Source organism: Cyanistes caeruleus, chromosome 6, assembly GCF_971803275.1.
Source record: "Cyanistes caeruleus chromosome 6, bCyaCae1.hap1.1, whole genome shotgun sequence".
In the NCBI taxonomy this organism is placed as follows: Eukaryota; Metazoa; Chordata; class Aves; order Passeriformes; family Paridae; genus Cyanistes; species Cyanistes caeruleus.
Window position 1 is genome coordinate 38,070,523 of NC_141706.1, and position 27,585 is coordinate 38,098,107.

The window sequence follows — 27,585 nt, forward strand, 5'->3', positions numbered from 1 at the left end:
CATTCTGGTATCCAATAACATTACCCCTTTGCTTTAAGGGACCCAGAAACAGAGAAAAAAATTCTGTTGCATTTGGCATATTTCAGTCACTGTAGATCTATTTATACGCTTACTTCCTAGGTGTGAACCCTAGGAAAGTCTCATTCAGTCAGGATACTGCCACAGCAGTGCTTTCCAGATAAAGCCAATAGCGCATACATTCAGTCAAATGTAGAGTTTGAAAAAAATGGAAGTTAAAAACAAAAAGAAAATCAGGCCATGATTAACTTCACATAGCTAGAGGCTGAGAGCACCACAGCATTGTTTCAGATATGAAATAAACACTTTTATAATTTTAAATTGAAACTATCCCTTTAAGTCTATTTATGCATTTACTCTTCATACTCATATTCCAGCTTCCTGAGCAGCATACACACAGTTAAAACACGACGCTTATTAGAATAGACTTCTGGTGGGAAGTGCTAAGAATTCACCCCACTGCCTACCAATCTATCCAGAAATCTGTTCTCACTCCTACTTCCTCCTGTCTGTTCCTTTCTGAAACAGAAGTAGGGGGGTTGGGAGTTTGCCTTTCCTCTACCAGATCACAGTTGTGTACATGAACTATACCAGACCATATGGCAATCTATCGCAATTTGTAAGAGGCAAAACAAGCTTCCTACCAAGCCAATCTGAAGAGAAGCAGGTAAGAGCAAGAGCCCACAGACAGCAGTGTCCACATGCCTATGCTCACAGAGACCAGTTACTGTATCTGTGCCCTGTGTAACAAGTAGGAAGTACAAAAAATGGTACTTTAAGGGTAAGAGCAGCCCTGTCCGTACCCACAGAAGCCTGCTCCAGCTTCTATCTAGCTGCCTACATGCAACTTCACGTGGTCTGGAGAAAAACCAAAGACTTGGATGTATTGTTTAGCATGCAGGAAAGCTTTGACATAAAGAAAAATTCTGCCCTGAAGAAATAACAGGGCCTGTTTGATGAGCAATGCATGCAGAGGATAAGCCCACTGCTGGAGAATGAGTCTAAAGAGAAAGGTTAGAATCTGAAAACAAACCCCTATGGCTGCCTGGAAGCTGCCAGACAAAACCAGGCCGATCAGGAACAGTGAAGATGGATTTTCCTTTCATGATGGGAAAGCATTAGTTTTATTGAACACCAAATTGCAAAAATCCAGTAGGAAAACCATTCCAAGACACAGCACCTGAGGAGATAGTCCACTACTCACTCTCAATGAAGAGCTGATAAGATTCCCAAAAGAGCCCAGCCTTTAGATCCGTGAAACCTGTGTTTAACTCTGGTAAAACCAGAGCTGTCTGATTAAATACATTGAAATAGGATCTAGCTCATGTTCTTTTCTAGGAAGTTAAAAATTATTTTTAGAGATTTTATTTTCAATCTAATAAATTAATAATTGCATTTTATAACAGCTTTTAGCCCAGCAAGTAAGTTCTTGTGTAAAACAGTACTAAATTTTGTCATCATTTTTATACTAGGTTTTAGGGTATACAACATACATAAGCATGCAAGAAGTGACTTGACAGAAAATAGTTCCCTCAGCTGGAGCTATGTAATTTTTACTTTTTAGTTTAATTCAACTAGTAGAGACATTATATCTGCATAACAATACAGTAATCTAATTTTCCTATTTAACTTTTCTGCTCACTGCTATGTTCTTAAATCCCTTACTACTACTTAGACGACTTACTGAGAACAACAAGAATCGGCTTTACTAGAGGGAATAGAGGGCAAAACTGAAGCAGCAGAAGGCGTTGGCTATTACTTGCCCTAAAGAAACACGAAAACCACCAGAGAAACAACTCTCGAGTAGCTGGAGATACATCCAGGATCTGCCTGTATTAAAACATTACTGCCATGAAGACCAAAACTAGAGCGCAGTTTTCCATTGTATCATTTCTTCATCAACACCCTATACAACATGGAAATAGACACAGGTTGCATAGCATAAGAATTGCATTATAGTCGGCCTTTAATTTTTAGGTGTTAATGCACCTGTAACCTGCAACCAATGATCCATGACATTTGATACACTAATACTGGAAGTGTTATTGCAAACCATTCAATCCTCAAGGTTAAATAATCATCCCTCTCAATTTAAGAGAGATATATTTACACTACATTTCACTCTGTCCACATTACACTAAAAAAAGTACATAAACAATTAAAGAAGTAAGTGATTTTAACAAAATCCCTAAGCACTAAACTAAAAAGAAGCCTGACCACATATGTATTTCCCTTAGAGAGAAAATGTCATCATCTGCTGAAACACTGCTCTAGATATGATGTTAGAGTCACATTCCCAGAATAACAAAGAAAAATAACTTTCTTTTCATTGATAAGCAGCTAGGAAAAGATGGCACCTTTTTACTTTCTTGGTTCTGCTTTAGGTCATAACTTCATGTTATGAAGATTAAACATCCAAAAACCTTAAGGGCTCAAATGTTAGTGTAAAAAAGTTGAAGGAAGGGTTATAACTTTTCCTCACTTAAACATTATAATGAATACTGACTGGCAAGAGAATACCAAAGATGCCACTAGCCTATCACATTTTCAACCTTCATAAGACAGTTGTAAAAAATAAATACCCAAACAACCCAAACAAAAAACTCACAACCCTCTCCTACCCCCCTAGTGCCACCTTTGATAGAAACTTAAAAATCTGTTTAACAGTAATGAGTTTAAATACTAAAACTTAGAAGTCCTATAGGGCAATATAGGTTTGAGAAACCTCATAGAACCTCTTTAGGAATGAGGTTCTCTAATTCACACAACAATAATTTGAGAAATTTGAGGTTCAGTTAGCATCAAACATCATTATTTCTAAAGGGTTTTTCCCAGACAGATTATATGTCAAATAAAATTAACCCCAGAGATGTAACATGATCTTATAATAGTTTGACTAAATTACAAGTTTTAAAGTAGACAGCCATCAAAGTAAGGAGAACAGGCAATCATGAATTCAGGAAATGTACATTGCCCCATAGTCAGCTAATGGCAACTTTAATAGGATGTGATGGATTTTTCTCCACCAGGAGAAAATACTGCCTGCATTTTTGCTTCAACAACCCACGCCAGCTGACTAATGGAGTTATATTTTTGTCTCATATGAGGATGGTTACTTGCCCATCCTCTAGCAGTTGCAGAATGAAACATTAACAACAGCTGTGGGGTGAACAGAAAAGCTGCTCTATTTGGTAGCCAAGACCCAAAGTACAGGCCTTTCCTCTCCAACAGTGGAAGCTCATTTTCTGTCACAGGGTGACAAAAAAACACAGCATAGAACAAAGCCACTTTTAGGGCCTGAAGTAGCTAGCTGAAGGAACTTTTAAGGAATAATACATCTTCATGGGAAAAAAAAAAGTAAAAGATACAGAGAAATTAAAAGTAGGGTACTTGGAGAGATAAGTGCCCTTGGGAGCTTAGAAGTTGGTGCTGAAAAGAAATACTGGTGGATCCAGACAGGTTTCTTTAAACAACTCTTATCAAATACTATTAAATATAAAACTCTTTAGCTTGGCATACTAACAATCCTAATCATAACAGACCAATCCCAAAGAAACACTCCTGCCATGCTACTGAATAATCAGCATATGCTTGCAACTAGAAACATCTTTTTATGCAAACACTTGGGCTTCAGTCCTGCAAAAATTTAAATATATCACTCTGAGTAGACCTACAGATCTCTGTGGAAGTCTGTATCACACACATAAAAGCTAACACATATTTATAAGTCTTGCAGGATAATTGCTTTTGGCAGAATATAAATAACATTGCTCTAATGTGTTTCAGCATCATGGTCTCCTGCTTTAAGAGCCAGACATTCTGGTGAAGCCTGTCATTCTTCATATAAAGAGTGGCAGCTGTATAGCCCACAGAGACATTTAAACTTCTCTTTGCATTTTCTTTAAAGTTTCAGAATAGTGTTTGGGCATTCTTTTAAAGTAGCAAGAAAGCTAACAAGTGAAGCCGATAAAAATTGCCTGAAAATGCTTTCTTACTAGTGCCATGGATACCACTGGTAGGACTGGAAGCAATTCTTAGACAAACTATCTATAGCTTCCAACTCTGCCAAACAGAACATCAATTAGGCTGTAGAGTTTACTAGGTATTTTTCCAGAACTCAATGCACTGGGCAACAGGGCAATAATTTAATATGAGAAGCAGTCTTAATAAAGGACTCTAATGTTCACTGTACTATATACTTCAATGGAAAATCTTAAAAATCTGCTACAAGAAGAGCTTTCAAATTGCAAGACAAGCATCTGAAATAATTTTAGAAATATAATGCCAGCAGTTTGCCTAATTGATTTTTAAATGCATACCTAAAACTAGGCCCCAGATTTCTCTCCTTGTCAGTCTTTTTAATTTTTTTTCTTTCAGCATTGTCTTACTGTCTCTATTGCCTTTCATTTCAACTTCTAACAAGGATAGACAGGAGGAAAGAAAAGTAGCTTCAGGTTCCATCAGTGCCATTGAGAATTAAAAGAATGGTATATATCACCTACTGCAAGCCCCAGCCGGAACAGCAGACCTGTCTTGGCAGAAGGTCCAGCTCTAATCAGGGGAAAAGAATTACTATATTTGGTAGACATTACAAAACTTTTGCTGCCCTTACAGCAGCTTTACTTTTGCTCTTCCACGCTCCTGCCCTTATTTGCATTTGATACCTTCATCTCTCTAATACCACCTTGAAGAAAGACCTTACAGCTAAGGAATTGTTGCATGCAACAAAACCAGCCCTGGTATAATTTAACTCTAGTCCAACAACACAAAAAATGTAATTTAAAACACTCAGCAGCTCTCTCAAACCCATATGAATTCACATTTGTATTAAGTATTGCCTTGGCCCAAATAACCAGTTAGAATTTCCTTGAACTCAACTGATTTACATTGTGCATAATTTGTTTTCTGTACAAAAATGACAGACCTACAGTTAAGTGGAACACACAGGTAAATTTTGAAATACCTAACTTTTAATCAATAAATCCTTTGTTAGTGCCTCAATTGCATCTACTGTAAAGCAGCATCTTAAAAAAAATACAACAAAGCACACAAAAAAAACCAGCAGAAACTCAAAACAAGCAAACAAGAAACCCACCCAGTTTCCAGGTATGAATGAATGACCTTTGACTGAACGGAGTTTGAAGGAAAGAGACACAGGCAATCTTCCCCCTACTTCATGGGGTTTTTGTTCAAGGCCAAAATCCAAGAGCACCAGCACCCCCAATGCCTTTATCTGCTAAAACACCACCTTAACATCAGAAAGAAAGCAGTTGACACTGATATGACCATGAATTCAATGCATTTCGTAACAAAATTGAATTGCTAAGTTCTTCCCTAGAACATCATGCTTACCATTTTCCCTCATCACCTTATTCATATGGTTCTTATGAGACACATGGTTTCATAAAGAAAAGAAATACCCATGCAGTACACAGATACTGAAATACTTCATTTAGATAAAACTAATTTCAAGTTCTACCATCAAGCATGAACAGCGAGTTACATCGAAAGATTAAAACTGCATAAACTGGCATAACAATTTTAGTTCACTTGAACTTAAAAAGTGCCTGAAAACACAACACTTGAATGAAGAACAGATAAACCACCCAAACCTAACTTTCTGCTAATGTCAATGAAGCCCTACCAAACAACCACATGATATAGTTCCCCACCAAAGAATCCAGAACGAAATAATATATTTCAGCTCAAACCTACTAATGAGGAAATAGATGCATAAGGAATTTAACCAAGTTCCATAGCAAGTGGAAAAGTCAGAGAAAGGATGTCAACAAAAATTTTTGCCAGATTCTTCATAGCAATTCATGTTTATATGTAAAGCATGATAATCTTCAGGTAACAGCAGCATTAAGAAGTTAAAATAATAAAATACAGCACTAAATCATTATTCATTTGTGATGCTCTTGGAACACTGTCCAAAAGCAGATCTCTAAACATCTACTGAGTTTCTCAGACATTTTCAAAGGGGCATTTCCAGTCTCCCAGAAAGGAGAAACTTATCTGACCCCTCTGTAGTCTTACAACAGTTCTGAATCATCATCTGTCTTGTCAAAACTTCCCCAAACCATTTCAAACCACAGATCTGTTTTACCATTAAAAAGCAAACAAGTGAGCATTTAAGTTCAGTAGATTTTAAATAAATCTACTCCCACTCTCTCTCATTAACTGATTTCAACTGTAAATCTGCTTCAGTTGCTTTAAGAAGGGACTATTAACTATATAGAGACAAAATTATTTTGTGTGTCAAAATGACAGCATCAGTACTCTTATATTTAACGAAACTGCATTTGTCAGTGTTGATTAAACACTGTGCATTAATGGAATTCTTTTATTTAGAGTTTAAATGGCTTGTGTACTTATACAACAGTAGCTTATTCTGAAATACTTCACAGGTTAACAGAAAGTGTCTGAAAAAAACCTCAAACCAAACCCTCAAACCTAGCCTGAAGAGTTAAGTATTTCTAATTATGTAGGCTATCAGAAACCTTTACAACAAACTCACTGACATATCAGGTATCATATCATTACAAATCTTCATACTGCTTGGGGGCAGGGGCATTTACTTACATCTCTTAAAAACACCCACAGAATTATGAAGATCTGCTTGTGAGTACCCTTTTCTATGTACTTTCACAAACGAGCAACAACTTTGAGACCCTTCAGAGTCACAGATAAATTATTTTGTGTAATCACAAGGAATAGGATTAATACTGAATTCAACTTAACTCCTGTGGATCTTAGAACCTGACTTGGTAGCAGCCAAGACTGAGCAACTGCAGCACAAGGATAGTACTGGAATGAATAAAGCACACATACAACATTTTCCTTTGTGAAGAAAATGGTACATAATGGAGCTCAAGAGACTGAAGATTAATGAACCTAATTTTATCATTAGGAAAAATCAAACCTTAAAAAAAAGATAGACAGAAGGAATACAAAAACCTCACTACTTGTACTGCAAGATGCTAGAACAAATTCTGATCATACTGTCATGGAAGTTCAAGGCATGCAAATAGTAGCTGGCTATTTAAAGTCTGAGAACTATTTATCTGAGCTTCTTGTGATCTACTGGAATACTGCATGAAGAAAGGGTTAGACCAAAAGACTTTCCTACTTTTTGTCCAGCATTGTTATTGAAAAAGAACAAATTCCGAAGACAAACAGGAACACATCCTGACAAAATTATTTGCTGAGTTATAGTAAGAACTCATTGCAGAGGAAAGCAAGATCACTCCTTTGGAGAACACCATTTCCGAGTGTAAACAAAGCTAACTGAAGTTATATCCTACTGAAAACATGATACACCCAATTAGTTTTTGGTTAATGATAACATATTGAACGGCATCTTTCATTTCAACTGTTAAGACTGAATTCCACAGGAATGATATATACTGTTTTATTCTTTAGACAAAATAGGGGAATCCAAGTATTAACAACGCTGAAAAAAACTGCCTGTCACCAAATACACCACAGATCATGGACATTAATGCTGTAACTGGGAAATGAGAGTTATGTTTTCATCACTGTAAAATACATAGGGGTAAAAGTGAAGAAATAAGAAATGTAGAAAACAATTTCTACTGTAGGGACACTACAATTTCTGCACTACCTGATTGCAATTGCCTTTAAAACAAACCATGAAGCAATCACAGAAAAGCTGATCAAAATCACTCTTGCCCTTGAGAAATGTCACTTGATCCTTCCTCCTTTGCCATGCAAAATACAATTAGGATCTCCCTTGCAACTTCTCTACTGAAACGATCTTTCACTGAAGTACACGGCAGAGATTTGGATCATCATGTCTTATTTGGGATGGTAAGTTGATCCAAGCTCATACTGAAAGGAGCATGAGGATCTTAAAACGAGCTAAAAGCTCTTACTTCATCCACTGAGCTTCAGTTGTGGGGCTCAAACTCAAGAAGCAAAGATTTGCCAAATAGTAGAAAAGCCAATTCTGTATCTGCCAAGAGCTACTCAGGCCTAAAAAAACAGTTGAAATAACAGACTTGATAAACTTATTGCCAGTTATTCCTCAAGTCTAATCCATACATTTTGGTTTTGTTCTGAAAAGAAGCTATACATTTAACGGCAGTTCTACTTCAGAAAGATTTGTTTGCAAGTATCAAAAAATCTGAATTTTCTGTATCAGAAAAGTGAATCAACATTGATTTTCAACATTTCTGTAATGTCTTCTTCTTTCACTGAAGAAAAGAGGATGAATTTGTAGCCTGTGAGAAGCATTCTCTCCTTCCACAGCAAAGGAAACACGTATTTTTATTTAGGTTATATTTTTAGTGTTCCAAAGTGGTAAAAGATAAGCTTCTTGCTAGCATGGCTCAAGGGTAAAACCCTGGTATTAGGACCTGTAAGGATGCTCAATTGGCCAGTGAAATGTCTCCAAGAGACACTAACCAGTGGCTCACTTTTCACAGAAGCTTTTCAGGATAACCTGTGTGAGAACACTAATAGAGAAACACTCAGAAAAAATGCTTCCTAAAAATACTAAAAACAAACCAAAACCTGAGGATGGCTAGAAACCCACACACTTCAAAACATGGAAAAGGTAAGTCACTTTCAGCAGTAGCAAAACAATGAAATGAAAAACAAACCAAAAACCACAAAGAAACAAAACAAAATAATTAATGCAAAAACCTACTGGTTTTAAAATGTAAAGCAGAGAAGGGAAGAAGGGAGAACCTGAAAAAGCTCCTCTAATTAGAGAGCTAAGCTTATCAGTTTTCTCCTAGTTAACCACAATTTACTCCAAAACAAGGAAAATAAAAGGCCTCAACAGGAAATTACACTATATAGCAACTCTAAATTCATGTGTTGTTCTGGAATAGCTTCCTTGAATAGACCTGTTCTTCATCTGGAATTCAACTAACAGCTGAAGAAGAGCTCATGTTTTCTACCTTGCTTCAGGGAATGAATGTGGACATGTTCTCCTTGTGCAGGATTTTCAGGCAGCTGTAACTGAGAAATGAAAGCTTGTGAATTTATGTATTGTCAGCCCAGGTAGTTCAAAGAATGAGGTCTGTGCCAGTGACAAACATGTTTGCCCAAGCATCTCCTTTACACTATGCAGAACACCCTAAATATATGATGGAAGATACTTTAAAGTAGATGATAAGGCAAGACTACTTCACCTTCTGAAACCATTACCAAGAAGCCATCTTCGCCCCTCATATGACCTGAGAAGAGGGAAGCATGTAATCCCATGACAAGATTCCCTCAGCCTTCTAGCAGCCAAGAGGCTGGGGTGCAGGTATGGTCAGAGACTCAGTTTTCCGTGCTCCAGGCAGATGCTTATCTGACTTCTGCAAATCCTCCATTACCTAACATGGCTTGTTAACATGCACGATTCTTCTGCATCACCATAGTAACAAAGCACGTACATTTTAAGGTGCATATGGGGGCTCTTCTAGAGGATGCGTCAAGTTGAATACACCTAAGACAATACAAGATATTTTAAGCTAGCCCCTTTCAGTACAAATTCAGAAAGCATGAAAGTACTGTGCTAGAGATCATCACAAGACTGCTCAAGCAGTGGTTACACATCCATTAAAAAGTTTTCTGGAGGCTGAAAGAAGTAGAAGGTGAAGCAAAATTCTGTCAAGACACTTATGGGTCTTAATGCATTGAAACAACTGTGTAATTAACAATGGCCTGATTTACACAAACTTCTTTGGGAACAACAGAGCACAACTTAGTAAAAGATTTTATGAACACAGTATACCTACAAGTTTCCCCACCCCTGCAAAGGGTTTCCCAAAAAGGAAAAAAAAGGGAAAAAAGATCTAGATAGAAAACATATTTACTCATGAAGAAATGACAAGCAACTGGTACTTTCATATCAATGAGAGCGGCAAATACCTTGCACTTACAGGCCTGAACTATGACACCATTCCTACAGGACACACGAGGGACACCACAGAAAACCCAGGCTTAATGGCAACCCTTACATGCCATGTCTCCACCACAAATAAACCCATACATACATTGTTAACAGTCTCACTGGCACTCAGTGACTTGCCACATTGTGATGCATGTGTCTAGCGTGCACGACTTCTCATAACAGATGCCATTACTGCCTTAAAAGAACCAAACCAAAATAAAGTTCAACATCGCAAACATATTATTCCCTCAAATAAACTCAAAAAACTGGAGAGAGATTCCAAACTGGTGGGGGAAAAACCACCAACAGCAAACCCCCAACTTCAGATAATGATTAAGAAAATCCCATTAGCAGAAAGGATATAAGAAACAGCATGCTACAAGTCTGGATGCAATAACAGCAACATTACCAACATTTGAAATACTCTCATCGTTGAAATCTGAAGATTAAAGACTAAAATCAGACTAAATTCAAGAAACAAATCAAACAAAAATCCCCTAACAAATCTGTCAGAATATTGCTTTACTTTTCATTATTAGTATTTATGGAATTTTAACGCTTACCAAGATGCAGTCTTCCATCACATAGAACCACCTGTGCATGACCAGAAGACACAATCCTCCTCTCTGGCACAGGAGGAGAAGTAAATGAGGCAAGGAGTTGAAAAAAATGAAAATTGGCCATTTCCTGATATTGACGGTTTGAGAGCAGAACCCGGGAAAGCTGGTTACAACCCTGTATCTGTCTTACTACCAAAATCATCAAAATTCATACACCTGGGCCACATGGATTATATTTGCACAAAAAAATCTCAGTTCTCAAACCCAAAAATTCTCAAGCATTGAATTTTATAACTTTGCATTCCCTTGGCATGCTCATTATGTCCAACTGGTACCAGCAACCAATTCTTCCTAAAAATCTTCCAAAATTAGAGACAGCAATGCCAAAATTTTTTTTGCATCATCAGCAGCATAGTCATACATCAGTAGCACAGATCACTGTAATCTGAATCACAAGCAGAACTTGTAATGAGATAGTTAACTATCCCCTGAAGAGGGCACAAACATACCTATCCAAAGCCTATCCTACTATGAAGCTTCCAAATTGTTGTTGGTCCTAAAGCGAACAAAAACCAGTAATTATCAACAATGACTAGCGCTTACAAACGTATAGCTTTGTTACATAAGGTCAGCTCCATATACAGATTAAGAAAACCCTCAGGATTTTCCGTTTTAAATGTACAAATCTCAGCCCTAAATCCTGAATTAGCTTCTTTACACCTTTTAAAAATGTATTCCTGTTCAAGGTTCAACATACAGCAGCCTCAATCAGAGGCCACATATTAAAACATGCTGTATTGGGATCCAGAATAAGCACACCATGCACAGAAAGGAATACCCAGGGCTCAGAATACTTTACCACATCTGAGTGGCTAAAAAGTTTCTAAGAAGCTGCATAAAAATTCTTAAATCAGAGCAGGTGCTGTACTCCCACCTTTCACTACCCCTACTTAATCCTTTCAAAAGGCTAAGGAGAGAGAAATCACTTCTGCCCTCAAGGTTTATACCACTTCACCAAAACAGTTCTGCACAATTTCTGAAGGAATAAAAACACCTGGCAGGAATCCTCACTGACAGCTTACCAGTTCTGGGGTTATTTAGGGAAGACAGTCTCAGTAACATTTTTTAAATAAACCTGGCATTCTATTTCAGTAATTACTTGTTTCATTAATGAAATTCTTGATGCTTCTTGTTGGTACACTTGTTTGCTAACAGCATTTGACTTAAAACAAATAAACCAGTTTCATTTTTGCTTTGACAAACTTCAGTTTAGTGTCTCATCTAAGCAGCAGGAAAAGGGTGTTTGTCAACAGCTGTCAGATCACCTTGGGGAAGGCCTATTCATTTATAACTGTTTTTCTGGAGTTTTTTTTAAAAAAAAACTCAAAAAAACCCAACTCTTCCATAGACTTTAATGACACCTGCTCTCACAAACCATTCCAGTCAAAAACTGGCTCACAGAACCAGTCAAGCCAAACATTTGGGCCACAGAATTCCTTCTGGCATTCTGAATAGGTGAATGTTAGTTAAACTCGCTATAAGAGAATTAGACTTCCTTACCTAATGAAAACATCATGAACAGCAGCAGTCAAGACACAGGAATGAATACACTGGGGGGTGGGGGAAGAAGAAACAGCGGCTATACCACCCAATTTTTAGATGTTTCAATGATATTTATTTGGTGAATTTTTGCATAGTGTACACATGAAAAATACTTCCTTCTGAATGGAAGCTTGGTATCAGACAGCAGTGCAGAATGAAACACAGTAACTGATGAAGTTTCTATGGTCTGTTTTCCTTGTTTGAATTATTTACTGTTATATGACAGTCAGTTCTTACAGAGAAACATGCTTGTGAGTGATTTCCTTTCACAGAGAGATTAATTTACTGTCATTATATTGGGACAAAATTAATAATAGTAATAACAATAGTAATAGTAATAGCAATAATAGTATCATTCATCATAATCTGTTTTCCCCATCTTAATTGGAGCATTGGGAGTTAGGGCCTGTATGTAGCAAGTGAATTGTTACTTAATCAGAATCACACTTATAAACAAATTCTAGCACTCGGCACTTAAATGCAAATTTTTTGTCCCTTAACATATGTAAAGACTTGTATGTTGCTTGGATTTTCTTCTTTTTCTTGTTCATATGTAGGAGAAAATTAAAATAAAGCAATATATAATTAATAAACTAATATATATTTTTTAACAAATTGATATCACAGATACAAGAATGAATATAACTGTAAACATAAGCTTGAAAGGATTAGAAAATGCATGCACTTAAAATGTCTGTTTACTTTATACAAGTTCAAGTGCTGTTCAATACCACCGCAGTCTTATAGATTGATTCCTATGACACCTTTCAGGTAGGAGGGATACTGTGCTTATGCTAGTATGACATACCATAAAATAATTTATCATACGCAAAATATTATAACTTTATGAATGAGAAAAACCACAGGGAATAGTGACAGCCAACACATTTTACTAGACCATGAAAACAAAAAACCCCAACAAAAAAAACAACTTTACTTGGAGTACAAAAAACCAAGCACAACAGAATTATGTATGGCTATTGTCTTAAGTCTAGTTATACATGACAATTAACAAGAGCATTCAGTCCTCTTCTCTTTGCCAAAAAATAAGCATTGCTGAAGATGTGAGACACACCTAGCAAAGTATTAGAAACTATAAAAAAATGCTGCAAATGTGTTTCATCTTATTGAATTTTAATATCAAAACTTTGTAGCACATTAGTTGCCCATAATTAAATAGATATGTAATAACATAAAGTGCTTTCAGAAGAGGTATGAATATTTTCAAGGGATAAGGGAGCACCAAATCTTGTATTTTTAGGGAATATTAAATTTTTGTTTGCAATCAATTCCAGCTATTCTATAACCGTGCAAACTCTGCTAGTTAAAATTTACTTGCTAAAGTACTGTTGCACAATAGAACAGAAAGGAAAGAGAGCTATTTCCTTCATAAAACAGCCATAAAGAAACTGGGATCCTGAACAATATGGCAACTTCCAGATAGCTTTCAAATTTCTTTAAGTAGATTATGAATGTTCTGAGGAAACATTGTAGAAGGGAGAGAGCAAACATTTAAGCGTTTGAACAACAGCATTTAAGACAACATACACTCTATGTCGTATCATAGTCACTTTTTTTGAAAAAAAAACCCAACAAAAAAGACAAAATTATTTCCTTCATCTCCTTTTAAAATTTGTGTTAATACTCTGAAGAGTATTTATTATTTTTGGTGTTTGTCATAATCCCGTTAAGTCATCACCTATAGACACAATTTCTCCAGATCTACACAAGAATGGGTAAATAACAAACAAAACTGCCAGCATTTACCCCCAAATGCACCAGGATTGCCCTCAGCTTTAATTCTGTGACTCCTGATCATGTCAGGATATATTCTTTTTAAGAAATATCTTTACTTTTAAAAGTCACAGTGATGTCCACACAGTCACTTTAACACATCAAGAGCATTACATTTTAAATGAACAAACAAGAGAAACACTCGGCATTCTTGAATTCAAATATTATTGCAGGCTCCAGTTATGCTGAAGCATCCAAAAGCATTTTTCTGCAATATCACAGTAATCAAGAACTGTTGCTAAGGTGAACCTTTTTTAAAAGAAAAAAGTAAAAATAACCACCCCCCCAACTGACTTTCAGATTATGTAACATGCAAATTCAGTTTCACCTTCAAAATAGTGTCATACAACATAAAGCCAAACAGACAGCAAGAATCAGTTCATAAGGAAAAGCCTCCCAAGGTCTCTCTAAGCAGCCTTCCTCAAATGAAAGTATATCAAAATTGCAATGATTTAATATAATCAAAAGGGTTAGAAGATGTTTTCCTTTTTTTTAAAAAAAAAAAAAATAGTTCTATTTACAAATTCCTTTCATTAAGGGATGAAGAATTTCAGTCTATATGTGCCCTAAACAGCAGAAAGAAAATTAGCCTGCTGAAAAGTGTTAAAATCCTCTCAGAACTAATAAGCCCAAAGTAATAGGCATTACTTTCCGGGATACAATTTCACATTCATCTTTCAGTTTCTGGGCTTGTAAGACAAATTCAATACAATTCGGTAGCACAAATGAACTACAAACAGTATTTTCATATATATTGAAGGAAGACATGAATAAATACCTTATTTAAAAATTTAGTTCACCTTTACTTTTCCAAATCAACGCTTGATGTTTATAGCAGCATAACCTGAGGCATTAGAATATACTGTGCTTAATTTACAACCTCTTTAATTAAATTATCTTGGAAAATGAGTATATTTATGTGGTAAAACAATCAGCATGTGACATTTTGAATCTGTGAAAATACAGTATGTAAAAGCAATTCTGAATATGAGTAGCATTCCCTGAAATAAAAAGCGGCCACCTGCAATACAGAGGAAAATAAACAAGCCAGGAAAGCAGTGCTCCTACTTTTCGATTGCAGCAACTACGACTCCATCTTAAGCCTGTCATCATTCATCCCTACTGAATGAGGGCTACACAGCGCAACAACTATTCTGTTTTCCCTAACACTGAAATTCAGTCAGATTTCCACACAGCAATTAAAACCTGCCTTTCGTACAGAGCTCACTGACATGACTCCTTTAACATTATTAAGTTACATTGCATGAGCAGCAAATTGACCCGTGAGTCCAAAAATTCTACTAATTCTTTCCTTTAAAACCTGATTGCTTTTGGGAGTATTTTGTGTTGATGCTGACCACCCTGACTGCAAAACATCACTGAGGAAGAAAAAGAATAAAATTATCTGGAGGTATAGAAATACTTTCACTTAACTAATACCTACCTGACAAATACAATAACATCATCACGGGAACAATGTAAAAATCACCAATGAAGACTTATCTGTAGTAATCTGAATTTTGTAAGGCTGCCTTCCATATGTTCATGATCAAGAAGAAACCTACTAGTCTTTAATGTAGCTTCTTAATTAATCTTTCCCACCACCACTGAGAATTTATTAACAACTGAGGTCAAACTCTAGACACCACAAATATTTATATCTGACTTTGTAAAATGAGGTTTTAAAAACAAAGAATAACGCTCAATTACCAGAATATTCTTGGTAGCTACAGTGACACAAAATACATTGCAAAGTACCCGTATTCACTCTTATATGCCGAAAAGACTGTTAATGAACTCAAGGCCATTGATGTCATCAATTCTATTGATAAAATTTAACACGGTGAACTTGTAATATATGATGAATTTCAGTTTGCAGATCTGTCCTATTTTCACAAACAGTTTATCTGGCATTTCAATCATATTTCCCAGCTATTTAAAGTGACACGCTTGTGCTATGTGCAAAAGCAACCACAGAGAAATGATGACTCTGGCCACGCCAAAAATGCTGTCAAAAAAAGCAAAGCAACCGAGAAACATTTTTCTTATTTTCCTTCTGATATTTTAATAAGTGAAGGAAAAAAAGCCAACAAAAAAGACAATCTATTCTTTAAGAGAAAGCATAATTTATAGTACTTTTTAACAGTATTTATATAAAAATGCATTTATTTCCATAGCATCACTGAATAAACTCAAAGCAAATACTGTATATGAGCTTTCCTTTCTTGTATTAAGTAAAGATTAGCAATATTTCAGGTATTCTCTTAGGCTGTACTAACAACAAGCCTCCTCTTCTCCATGAATGTATAACTAAGGATCACCTCAGTGTAATTTGTTTTGTTAAGAAAATGGAAAAGCATACTCATGAGCAATGAACATCACCATTTTAACACTGGCAACCACAAAACAGTTACATCAAACAAATACATTGTCTGCTCTGGGGATCCTTCGTCTGTAAATTTCACTGTGAGTTTTTAAAATTTTTAATAAATTTAAAATCAAAGATAATACATTGCCCTCTATACAATTTATGTCATATCAAAAATATTTCTGGTATTCTGATATTTCAGAGGTCTCTTTAGCCATGGCATAGGTTAAGGAGAAGCTACAATTGCTAATCTGCTGTAAAATTCTCAAAGTAAACAGACTTTTGAAATGAAAAAATGAATCACAATGTTGATTTCTTTCAATTTAGTTGTCTTTACCGTCACCTGTATTTTATAATAGGCAACATTTTCAGATACCTCATTAGATGTAACTGATTTCCTTCTGCACCATGTTAATCTCTTGCAGATGTAAGACTGCACTGTTCAATAAAATGTAAATTACTCCAAATGGATTAATACACTGTCTTGAAAACACGTTCATAATAATGAATTTGATTTTCAGTATTCTATTTTTTACTTATTTTGACGTATTCCTGAAGGGGAAAATATTTCAACATTTTCTGAATAAAACTCTTCCTAGTTTAAATGTAAGATAGTACAGCGAGAAGGTACTTCTGAATTAGTACTCCTTTATAGGAAAAAGATAAACATAAACCATAAAAATAAGCCTTTCTCGTTCCTCCAGATCTCCCTTTACAGTGACTTCCCATGCTCGCAGCCATAAGCCCTCTTTCTGCTGTCCTCTCCGATAAACCTGCCGGCCTGGCTGCCTCTCCCTTCCCATGCAGGTCTGATCTGCGAGGCTGCTGAATGCAGACACTGTACTGCACTGTGAATGGACAGCCAGGTATTTTATGAATGGAGCGGATCACGTGCTCCCAGCACCTCCCCGAGCTGATATTTCCCACATAACTGTGTCAACAAGCAGCGAACAGCACATATTAATACAGCAGGTCCTGGAGACCTTCCCCCGCCGGCCGCGGGCCGCAGGCCGGCCCTCGGCCCGGGAGCAGCCGCTTCGGGCGCTCCGCAGGGCAGGTTCCGCCGCAGGTCAGCGGTGGTGACAGCAATTCTTCTTTCGTAATTTTTTTTTTTTTTTTTTTATGAATGGAGATTGTGGTATGCAAATGAGAGCGATTCACAAAAAAAGGAAACATGGCGGCGGCGGCCCCGGCTCACAGCCCCGCGGGCGCCGCGGCGGCTCCCCCCGGCCCGGCCCCCCCCGGTTCGGCTCCCCCCGGCCCGCTCAGCGCCGCGGGCGGCAGCGCCCGAGCCCCGCTGGGCTCCGCGTCCCACGGGGCCCGGCCCGCACCGCTCCCCGGGGACCCGAACGCCGCGTTTGGGAAGCGCACGGGAAGGTGCGCAGGCTTTGCTCGGAACAAGGCAGCGAAATGGGAAATCCATCTTTCCTGCCGGAGGAGCCCCATCCGCACCCTGCCTGTCAGCTCGGCTGCTCCCCGGCCGCTCACCGCTACCTACAGATACAATGGGCGCAGCGCTCCCTCCCCACCGCCATGGCCGCGGCCGTCACCGCATCATTCATAAAAATCAGCCCGAGCAAACACCGACATCGCAAATCGCAACGCTACGGCTCCGAGACCGCAGCAATCAACTTTAAACTTCCCGATCACAACAAAAGTTTCAAAATACTTTATATTCCTGTTTCAACGCCATAAAGAACTCGGATGTTTTCTGACAAGCATTTATCGCCTCCGACCCAAATGTATTTCAAAGACTGATTACATGCAGGGGAATACAGCCGCACAACACACACGATCTCCTCTGGATTTCCTCCAAACCAGTCACAGTAAAAATATTAAGAGATCTTTGAACTATCCCTTTCCTCTCTGGGAGGTGGGGAGGGGGAAGGGAAAGGGGAAAAAGTCCCAAGTGCTCATTAAAAGAAAAAAAAAAAAAAAAAAAGAAAAAAAAAGAAAGAAAGGGAAAAAAGGGCTTTAGGGTAGGTTTAAGCTGTATTTACACTGACTGACTCATCCAATTAAAATTCAGGAGCAGTTTCCTGCAGGATGAAGCTCCCACACACTAGTTTCCATGTGAAATATCTACAAGTAATAGGATATTATCAGAGGTAGTACGTGCCGACACCTCTCTGGGCATTTCAGACCCATTCTCCCCCTCCAAGACACCATCGTTACCTGCACCGTTTTCTACCGGGCTTTAACTAAACCAAGCTTTTCTGGCCGGCAGCTCGTAGCCCTTCCAAAGCAAGCTCCCTTCACAAAGAGGGAGCTTCTGGGCTTCCATGTACGCGAGCAGAAATGCGCATTCCGCGCAGGGGGAGGACAGCACACGTACGTGCGCGGGCAAAGGCCCCGCGGGGCGCGGAGCCGAAGGGACGCGTCGAGCCCCATCCCCATTCCGATCCCGGGGCGGAGGGAAGGGGGAGCACCGCCACTTACTCGTTAGAAGTCGCCGTCTCTTCGCTCATTTTCTCCTCACCACGATCCGACAGGCACACGGAGCAGCACCGACGTAGCCAGGGCGCAGCCAGAACTCACCAGAAACTTCACCATTGTTACCCCCCCCGGTCTGCCGCCCCCGGCCAGGGCTCGGGCCGTGCGGTGAGTAAGGGGGGGGGGAAGGGGGGGGAGGAAGGAGTAGGAGAGCGGTCTTTATCCTGGAAACCCGAAATCCTGTTGTCCGGCGGTGCAGCGTATTTCCCCTGTCTTTGGAGACGATGATGATGGTGGTGATGGTGAAGGTAGTGGTGCAAACAGAAGCAAAAACCACGGATCTTCTGCTACTGAGCTGCTCCCGGTTAGAGGGGAACAGAGTTGTGGAGACAAGGGAGGGCTCCCCGTCGCAAAAAGCTGCACCGCACCGTCCTCCCGCTGCAGCTCATCTCCCGCTGCAGCCGCCTTCGCTGCTGCCCTCCTCCTCCTCCTCCTCCTCCTCCTCCTCCTTCTCCTCCTCCCGCTGCTGTTGCTCGGCCGCCTCCCTCCCTGCCCGCCCGCCTCCCGCGCACAGCCGGGGCAGGCGGCGGCAGAAATTCCTCCAGACACCGGAGCCGCCACAGGCCGGGGCAGGCGGGGAGGGAAGGGGAAAAGGCGGGCAGAGAGGCTCGGCGAGGATCTCCCACCCCCTCCAAAGCGACGCCGAGCACTGCGGAGGGAGGACGCGCCGGCCCCAAGGAGAAGGCTGGCGACGGGGGGAGGGAGGCGTTTTAAACCAGCCTGGGGGTGGGAAGGGGGGGGACGGCGGAGAGCGAGGATGCGTCACGGCTGTTTGTGTGAGGAGAGGCGCGGGGAGGGAGGGAGGGGGGAGCGGAGCTGCCAGGGCGAGAGAGGAGCCCTCGGCTGTAGGATGAGGGGGAGAGGAGGGAGAAAGCCCGCGGGGAAGTTCAGCGGCGGCGCTTCCTCCCCGGCAGCAACTCCATTAGCGGCCGCTGCCGCCGCCTCGGCTCCTCGCGGCCGCCCCCGCCTCCTCCTCACAGGAAAACTGGGCGGAAGCGTTGACTTCAGGCTCCTTCCGCCGCCACAGCTTGATCCAAAATAACCACGGGGGAAAGGGAGGCGGGAGAGGAGGGAAGAGCGAGGGGAAAAGTAATCCCCTTGACCCACGCCCGCCACCGGACGGGCTCGCGCCGCCGCCCTGCCCGCGGCGCCCGGCGCTGCCCGACGCTCGAGTTTCCTGAAAGTAGTTCCCTCCCCCTGGCGCTGCCTCATGCGCTTCCCGGGGAGCCGCCGCCGCACACGCACGCACGGCGCCGCGGAGGGATACGCGGGCTGCCCGCTGCCGCGCTCCTTCCTGCTCCGAGGGCGCGGGGCCGCCGCTCCCGGGCCCCGCCGGCTCCGCCGCGGCGGGCGGTCTCTGCTCCGAGCGGGGCAGCCGCGGGCAGGGGAGGGCGTCCCGGGAGCGGTGGGAGGAAACGGGCCGCCGGTGGCCAAGCGGCTGAGCCCCGGAGTCTCCGCCTGCGGGCTGGGCTCCCACTCTTTTGCTACTTTTTTAAGCCGGAGTGAGCGCGGCCGCGAAAGTGCGGCTCTGTCCGGGGAGCGCGGGGGGCCCGGTGAAGCGGGACCTCCAGCCCGATACTTGCTCCGGGCGGCTCCTCCCGGAGCGCCCGCCCTCAGCCCCCGGGTCCCGCTGGGCCGCGGAGCGGCTGCGCTGGCGAGCCGGGGAAAGCGGCCCGGCAGCCCGGGCTGCGCTGCTTGCGGCGGGACCGTGCGGGGCTGTGCTCTCCGGAGACGTGGGAAAGCGGGGCCGGTTTTGTAGTTATTTCCCTAGCTCACTAACTGCGGGTCTAAGGGAGTGACGGCACGGGAGGGCTTGGGTAAGCTCGAGTTGTCCCTTTTTATAACTGAACGCTGAAATGGAAGCATTTGCAGTTGATTTGGGTAAAGCAGTGAAATCGAGAAGCAGCAGCAGCCAAATCCCTTTTCAGGAACTTGCATGGTAAATGTGCTGCTTGATCTGATGAAAAAGTGGAGCAGAGCTGCAAACCCGGAGGACTCGAAAATCATGAGTCAGACCATCAAGTAAATTAGGTTATAATAAAAGATTATACTGTGGTTTTGTCTGTCGGTTGGATTTTTATTTCTTCCTTCTTAGTCTTTGGATGCACGCTTGCCAGCTGATACATTTCATTGTCCAAACTTCATGGAGAACCCAAAACATAGCGGTGGTGGTGGTGCTGCTGTAAGACATCACTTTCCCAATGTACATTCCATTATCCCAGGCTTCCTGTGTTCTTCCTCGCTTTTTCACAGCTGCTCTCTAAGAACCTTTTCTGTCAATTGTAACCTCATTTCATTTTTTCCTGTAAGATTTTCTTTCCGTTTGAAAAAGATGGGCAAGCTCCCCTGGCAATAATAATGTGTCTGATTCCCACACTACTGTTGATTGACTTTTTCCCAAGGAGGGGAGAGACAGGAACATGGGAAATCAGGAGAAGGAGTTTTCACCATTTCAAGGGAATCTGGAGTGCCTCACATCTTGCATCATTTGTTTGAATGCCCAGAAGCAGGGCATTTGTGAAGCATATTTGTTAAGGAAATTGTTCCTTCTCACTAAGCATATACAGTTTTAGTCAGATTTTTATTTTGTGGAGTGTTTACTTAGAACATTTTAAACAAAACATATTTTTATCTTTCCTAGAAGGGAAGGAAAGGCATGTTTTATTTCTAGATAGCTTATGTTGCATTATTCCTATGGATTGAAATTCCATGTTTCTATAAAAGGGTTCTACCATAAACTTAATGGTACGATTACGGTAAACTGCTATCATGCTTTCTCTGATAAAGGCACTAACGTGTTTCAAGAAGCACACATCTCAAACCTGCAGTATTAAAATTTGCTTCTTTATCTAGGAGGCTTTGGGGAAAAAATTCCCAATTCTTTGTGTTGTTTTTTTTTTTTTTTTCAGAAGAGTACATTCAAAAATGAAACAGTTATTCATGGCACAACCTCATCCAGATACTAAAAATACATTACAAACCAAACTTTATATGATTTTAAAATTCACATGAAAAGTGTTTAAAACTCAACTGTGGGCACAATATAATATTCTACTTAGCAGTAAGAATCTTTTCAGAGAACTTCCTGTCTTGTGACTGGCAAGATAATGTGACTTCCTGCAAATTTATTTCCCATTTTCTTTTGGCTTTAAAGTTGAAATACTTAACATTCTGTAAGATGTTGTTTTGATTAAGTCAGTTAACATGATTCTGTACAAGAATACTCAAGGATAGTTCAGTTTGTCAGATGGTGATATACCTCTATTCACTGCATCTGAAGAATGAGACACTGCTGACTAGGTCATTAATCTAGGTGTGTTTTTTATTCTAATTCCTTAAATATATTTAATGTAAAAAATACTTTCATAGTGGCAATTCAATAAAATGAACTGTTTTTTAATGTACCACAGATAATTTCAAATCATTTCCATCTCCTTAAGGTTTTCATGAGTTTATTAAGAAAGTTGTCAACTGAAAAATGTGAGACTTATCCTGAGCTTCTATTTTTCTGTAGTAAAATAGAGGTAGTAAGGGGAGAAGGACCCACTGCTTCTTCACCTGTGGTAGGCCCTTGGACTTCTGTAAGTAGTCTCATGAAGCAGTATGTGAATCAGAGGTCTTACAGGCAGTTTCTCTCCCTTTATCTGAATATCCTAAAGAGGACAGAAAATCTTCTCTGATTTCTTGATCCTGAAATCCTGTTTGTTCATGTTCCTCTGTCCAGGGTAGAAAGGTTGAAGAACAGCAGGTCCTGGAGTACTGCTGTTATTTCCTGAGCAGCAGTTGGTATCAGGGCTTTCCAGGTCTGATTCTTTTGAGCAGAATTAAGTGAATTAAGAATTAAGTGAAGAGTGTTTCCAATGCAAATGGTTTATTTTGGTAGTATGTGTGAGACCTGATTGTGCCAACAAGTTGCCTCTAAAAAGGAAAGCTTCTGTTACTCTATTCACTAGAGCTACTGAAATGTACTCACTTTTTGGTGTGGGTACAGAGGTGACTCCTTAGCTAAGGACAATATATGCTCAGTATGGAATAGGGCAAGTAAGGTTAAAAATCATTACTTTCTACAGTGCATTTGATGTTTTGCTATATCAAATGCCTCTTAAGTTGCACTGCACAAAAGCTAATTTATATGTCAATCCATTGCTCTGCTGTAACATTTTGGTAGCTGTGGAACTTTTGAAATGAGAGCTGGGGAGGCAGCCGTTACTGCTAAAGCAAAACGAAGGTAATATATGTTATATATAGGAAGCTATATAACATACAAGAAAAAATCTGAGTAAGTTTAGTGGGCTGACCCTGGCTGGACACCAGGCACCCCCCAGAGCATCCCTGTCACTCCCCTCTGCAACTGGACTGGGGAGAAAAAACATAATGAAAGGTTTGTAGATTCAGATAAGGTCCAGCAGAGAGATCATTTACCAAATACCATCATGGACGAAACATGGACAAAACATAAACATTTGGCCTAGTCTTCTTATTTGCCATTCCTTGAAACGGTTCCACATGTGTCTGGGTCACCTCTTATGAAAGAGGTGGTCAGGAGTGGCCATGAGTGTAGACTCAGGACTCTGAGTCTGTGGCAGAAGAATTATATATAGATGTATTATGGAGGTTAGGTTGCATAATTCTGATCTGCATGGCATTCACATCTTAAAATCCATAATAGGATCAGTGGAAGTTAAGTAATGCAATCCAGATTAGCCAGTCATTGGAGAACTTAAGTGACCAATTCATGGTTCTAAGTCCTAAATATGAAAGTTTTGAACTCTGACTCTACAAAACACTTTGATGCTTATGTTTGTATCCAGATGCTAATGATACATTTTCAAGAAAAATGAAGGTCAGATGGATATTCTGTCATTTTGTGGAAAATTATTAGAGGTCATTTGGGAATCTCTTCTGCAGTAGCTTTCATTCACAATCCTAGTGTGAGTTAAAACACAGAGTGGTCACTACACACATCTTAATAAGGATTTAGCTAAACCAAGCTGATTAAATCTATATTAGTATATCAGCAAGTCAGATTTTGTTAAGTTCTAAGCAGAAATCCTATTACTGCATATGGGATAAAAAATTGTTTGTTCTACTTGATGCTGCTGACTCAAAAAGTGTTTTCCAGCAGGATACAAAACAATGTTAGGGTGAAATCCTTATCAATTCTAATGTATTTATGATGGATCTAACTCAGAATATCAAAGTTTCATAAATTATTCCAGATAATGATTTGTAATAACCTAGAATTATCTGGATAAAAATTCTTGCTACGTGTTGGAAAGATGTAGACCCAGGTGGGAGGATGGAGAACACATCTTGTGATGTTGATGTGGCAGATGTGGTTGATGTGCACGGTAGTGGCAGTGGTGATCTGTGCTATCAGTTGTTCAGGAAGTTTATTCTATCCTTTTTGACCATGCTCACAGGGGACCTTGGGATTAGTATATGCTTGATTTTGGTGATATCTTACATGCTTGGAGCTAAGGCCAGTTGGGACAGCATTGCTACTGAGACAATCAGCCTCACCTTCCTCCTACTCTGTTCCCTTCCCTATCTGGCACCTTAGGTGGCCCAAATATCTGTGTGTTGGGCAATGTACTGCACTGGAATGTTCACTTTGATTAAAACTAGCGTGGGAAAAGCACCCTGATTAGTCTTTCGGTATTTCCAGCTAACCATGTGACTAGATAAACACACACTCACCCAAGAATGGATAACATGGAGTGGTGACCAAGAAGATGGTGACAGTACAAAACTGCTTTTTTATGGAGGCAGTGTTGAGTTGTGCCAGCCAAGTGTGGCTTGGTACAAAATTTGGGTAAATCCAAGGAAGAAAACAGACTATTTGAGTACACTGAAAAAGGCTGCAATCTCAGTTTATTTTCTTCTTTTACTTTTTGACTTGTTATGAACATTAGTCACCTAGAAAATCAGTTCTTAGGATCCACCAAAGGGAAAGCCCCAAATATATTCAGAAATTGCAATGGTACCTGCTGGCCAGCAACCGAGGGCAGGTTCATTGCAGTCATTTCAGCCCATATGAAATGGGAACAGGAGGCACATTTCTCTACCATATGCAGAAATGCACTGTCTAGGGGAAGCTGTGGCCTAGTGTGCTGAGCACAGAATGACCCATCAGCAGTCCTGCTTCTCCTCCCAGCCCTGCAACCCTGTTTTGTGCAGTCTTTGGGAATTCACTTAAAATATTTCCAGGGTATGGTGTGATGGAACAAGAGCTTGCAATGTAGTTGAAGAGATTTCAGCTGAGATGCTGTGGTCAGTTTTATGCAGACTTTTAATTCATTTCAGGGCACACTTGGGTAAGTTTCAACTTACCACTGGCGGGAGTTCAAGCAGACCTGTTTCTTTTTCAGTAAAATGAACAAGGAGCATTTACACAACCATTTAATATGTTCAGTCATGAGGAAGTAACTTCCTACATCACTTGACTTCCATGGGAGGATAATTCTTATTCCACCCTGATTTCTCTCACTTCTAGAAATAAGAATGGAAATAGCCACTCTATTTTGAAGGGTCCTTCAGATATGCAAACAGATACATAATTCTGTCAAGCTTTTCTGGTCTGATGGAAGCAGAAGGAAATCACGAATGGATAAGCAAGGTCTGAATGGAGTGTTAACTCAAGTGCAAGTGGATGTTGCATATAGTCTTTGCTTTAGAAAACAGACTGCACAGTAACAGAATAGCAAAGAAAGAACTTGCCTTTTACCACTTCAGGTGCCCAGTTACTCCAATATCTTCTTCCACCATGCTTATTTTTGCCATTTCATCAAGTTTTAAAAGAATATTAAACCCAGGGACTTTCTGCACTTAGTTGTTTATTTTCTTACAAATGGTCTTGTGTTGCGAACCAATGTGGTGACTACTCTGTATATGCCCTACAGAGTTGTGCTAAATTAACTAATGACATGATTGTACCATCAAACAAATTCAATTTAATCATTATACATGCATGCTGCTCTTGGAGAAAAGCTTTAACTTGGAGAAGTATAACAAAAATCTAAAACACCAATATAAACTTATTTAAAAATCAAGTATAGATGAGTTTTTTTGTGCTTATACTGCATGTCTCCATTCCTACTTTATTAGTTCAAGTTTCCATTCTTATTTCTTTACCATGGAGCAAATGAATCATTTTATTTTAGAAAAAAACCTCTGTATTTCATCTAGAGTAGTGAAGATTATGAATATTATTTTAGAATTGTAGTCTGCTTCAGATCTGGACTATTTTTAATTGAACTTGCCTAAGAGATTTTTTTTTTTTTTTTTTCTCCCCAAGAGGGACTTGAAGGAAAAAGTCTTGTTGCTTACTTCCCCAATTCAAGCTCATCATGTGTAACCATAAAAATTCACTGCTTCTAGTTACCAGCACTGGGATTTATTTCTGGTTTAGTGACTAGGTCAAACCAGACACTCACCTTTCAGATGGCCAAACAAACCCTACTTAAGAGTACTTTCAGTATTGTAAAGGATGATCAGTCTGGCAAATTGGTATAATACTCTAGGGTCACTCAGATCCTCAATTGCTCTGATGTCTCTCAGCTGAGAAATAAAACAAGGTCTTGATTAGCAGTGTTTATTAAAAGCCCTGTGGCACTTTTTGCCCAAGATGACTATAGATGGGTAATCACATCGACGGTTACATAATGAAGATAAACATTTCACGGCATTATAAACTCTCCTGCTGTGAAGCACAAGCCACCCACCAACTGCCTGATTTTAGGAAGAACCCTCTCTATTACATAAGTGTTCAGTATGGGGGTTTCTTGCACCTGCCTCTGAAGCATCTGGTACTTGTCACCTTCAAAAACAGGATTCAAGACTCGATGGACAACTAATCTGAGCCAATCTGGCAATTTTTATGTAACCAAAGGCTCTCTGTGACAGGGGGACATGTCATAGTTCTCACTGATGTATTTGCTGAGTTCCCAGGGCTATTTAAAATGTGTATTGTATGTTCTTCCTTAAAAGTTAATTTTTAGGCTGCTTGATACGAGGTAATATTATAGGAATCGCTGTACAAATGTGCGAGTGGGACTGTATTCATATGTGTGATTGTGGGTGACTTTTAAGTACATTTCTGTTCATGAAGAAGCAATGAATTGCTAGCAGAGAAAGTGGGAGTACTATTACATAAGTTGGAGCTATTCAGGATATCTTTATCTCGTTCTCATATGCTTGTGCATTTTTCCTCTCCTTGCAGAAAGTGCAGAACAGGTGTAACTATTTAACATCGTCTGTATCTCACCCTAGATTCAACTCCTCCCTACAGTGTTAGCATGGATTCCTGATTGCTCTCACAAGCACTTCACACAAATGTTACCAAAATGCTTGTGAAAGAATTTACACAATAAATTTGTACCAAGGGACTTTATTATTTATAAGAAGAAAAATTTTAGATACATTCTATTGAAGTAACATTTTTGGTTTCAAAGCAAACTGCAAATTGCAAGTAGATGTGTTATTTTTCAAGAAGATATATTGGGCTCTGTGATAGTACATGGTCATAATAAAATCAACTCATTTTCTGTCTAGGCCATATTTAAATCTTACATTTAAATGTTTCTAAGAGATAAGGCCATGCATACAGTTAATTTCATTCTTGACCTCTTTGCAGCTATAGGATAGTGTAACTTGCTGCCTGTACTAAAACATGTCTAAGCATTTCCCAAACAATAGTCTTGTAGTGCACAGAAACAGCAGCAACAGTGTAATATTTTATTGTGGGGCATTAACAAAACTGTATCTAATTGAAACATAATACTCTTTAAAAAAACCAACATGGCAGCATTAGATGCTGTACACATGTTCGTTGGTAA

General features: G+C 39.9%; 1 protein-coding gene across 1 annotated transcript in view; it reads right to left on the minus strand.

Moving 5' to 3' along the window:
- The window catches only part of SPRED1 (sprouty related EVH1 domain containing 1), a 58,588-nt gene extending 38,500 nt beyond the window's left edge, over positions 1-20,088 (minus strand). The window contains exon 1 of the mRNA XM_086892113.1: positions 18,695-20,088. Within this exon, the coding sequence (XP_086748239.1) occupies positions 18,695-18,723 (29 nt within the window). The 5' untranslated portion in view covers positions 18,724-20,088. The remainder of the gene's footprint in view (positions 1-18,694) is intronic.
- Positions 20,089-27,585: the final 7,497 nt, after the last annotated feature.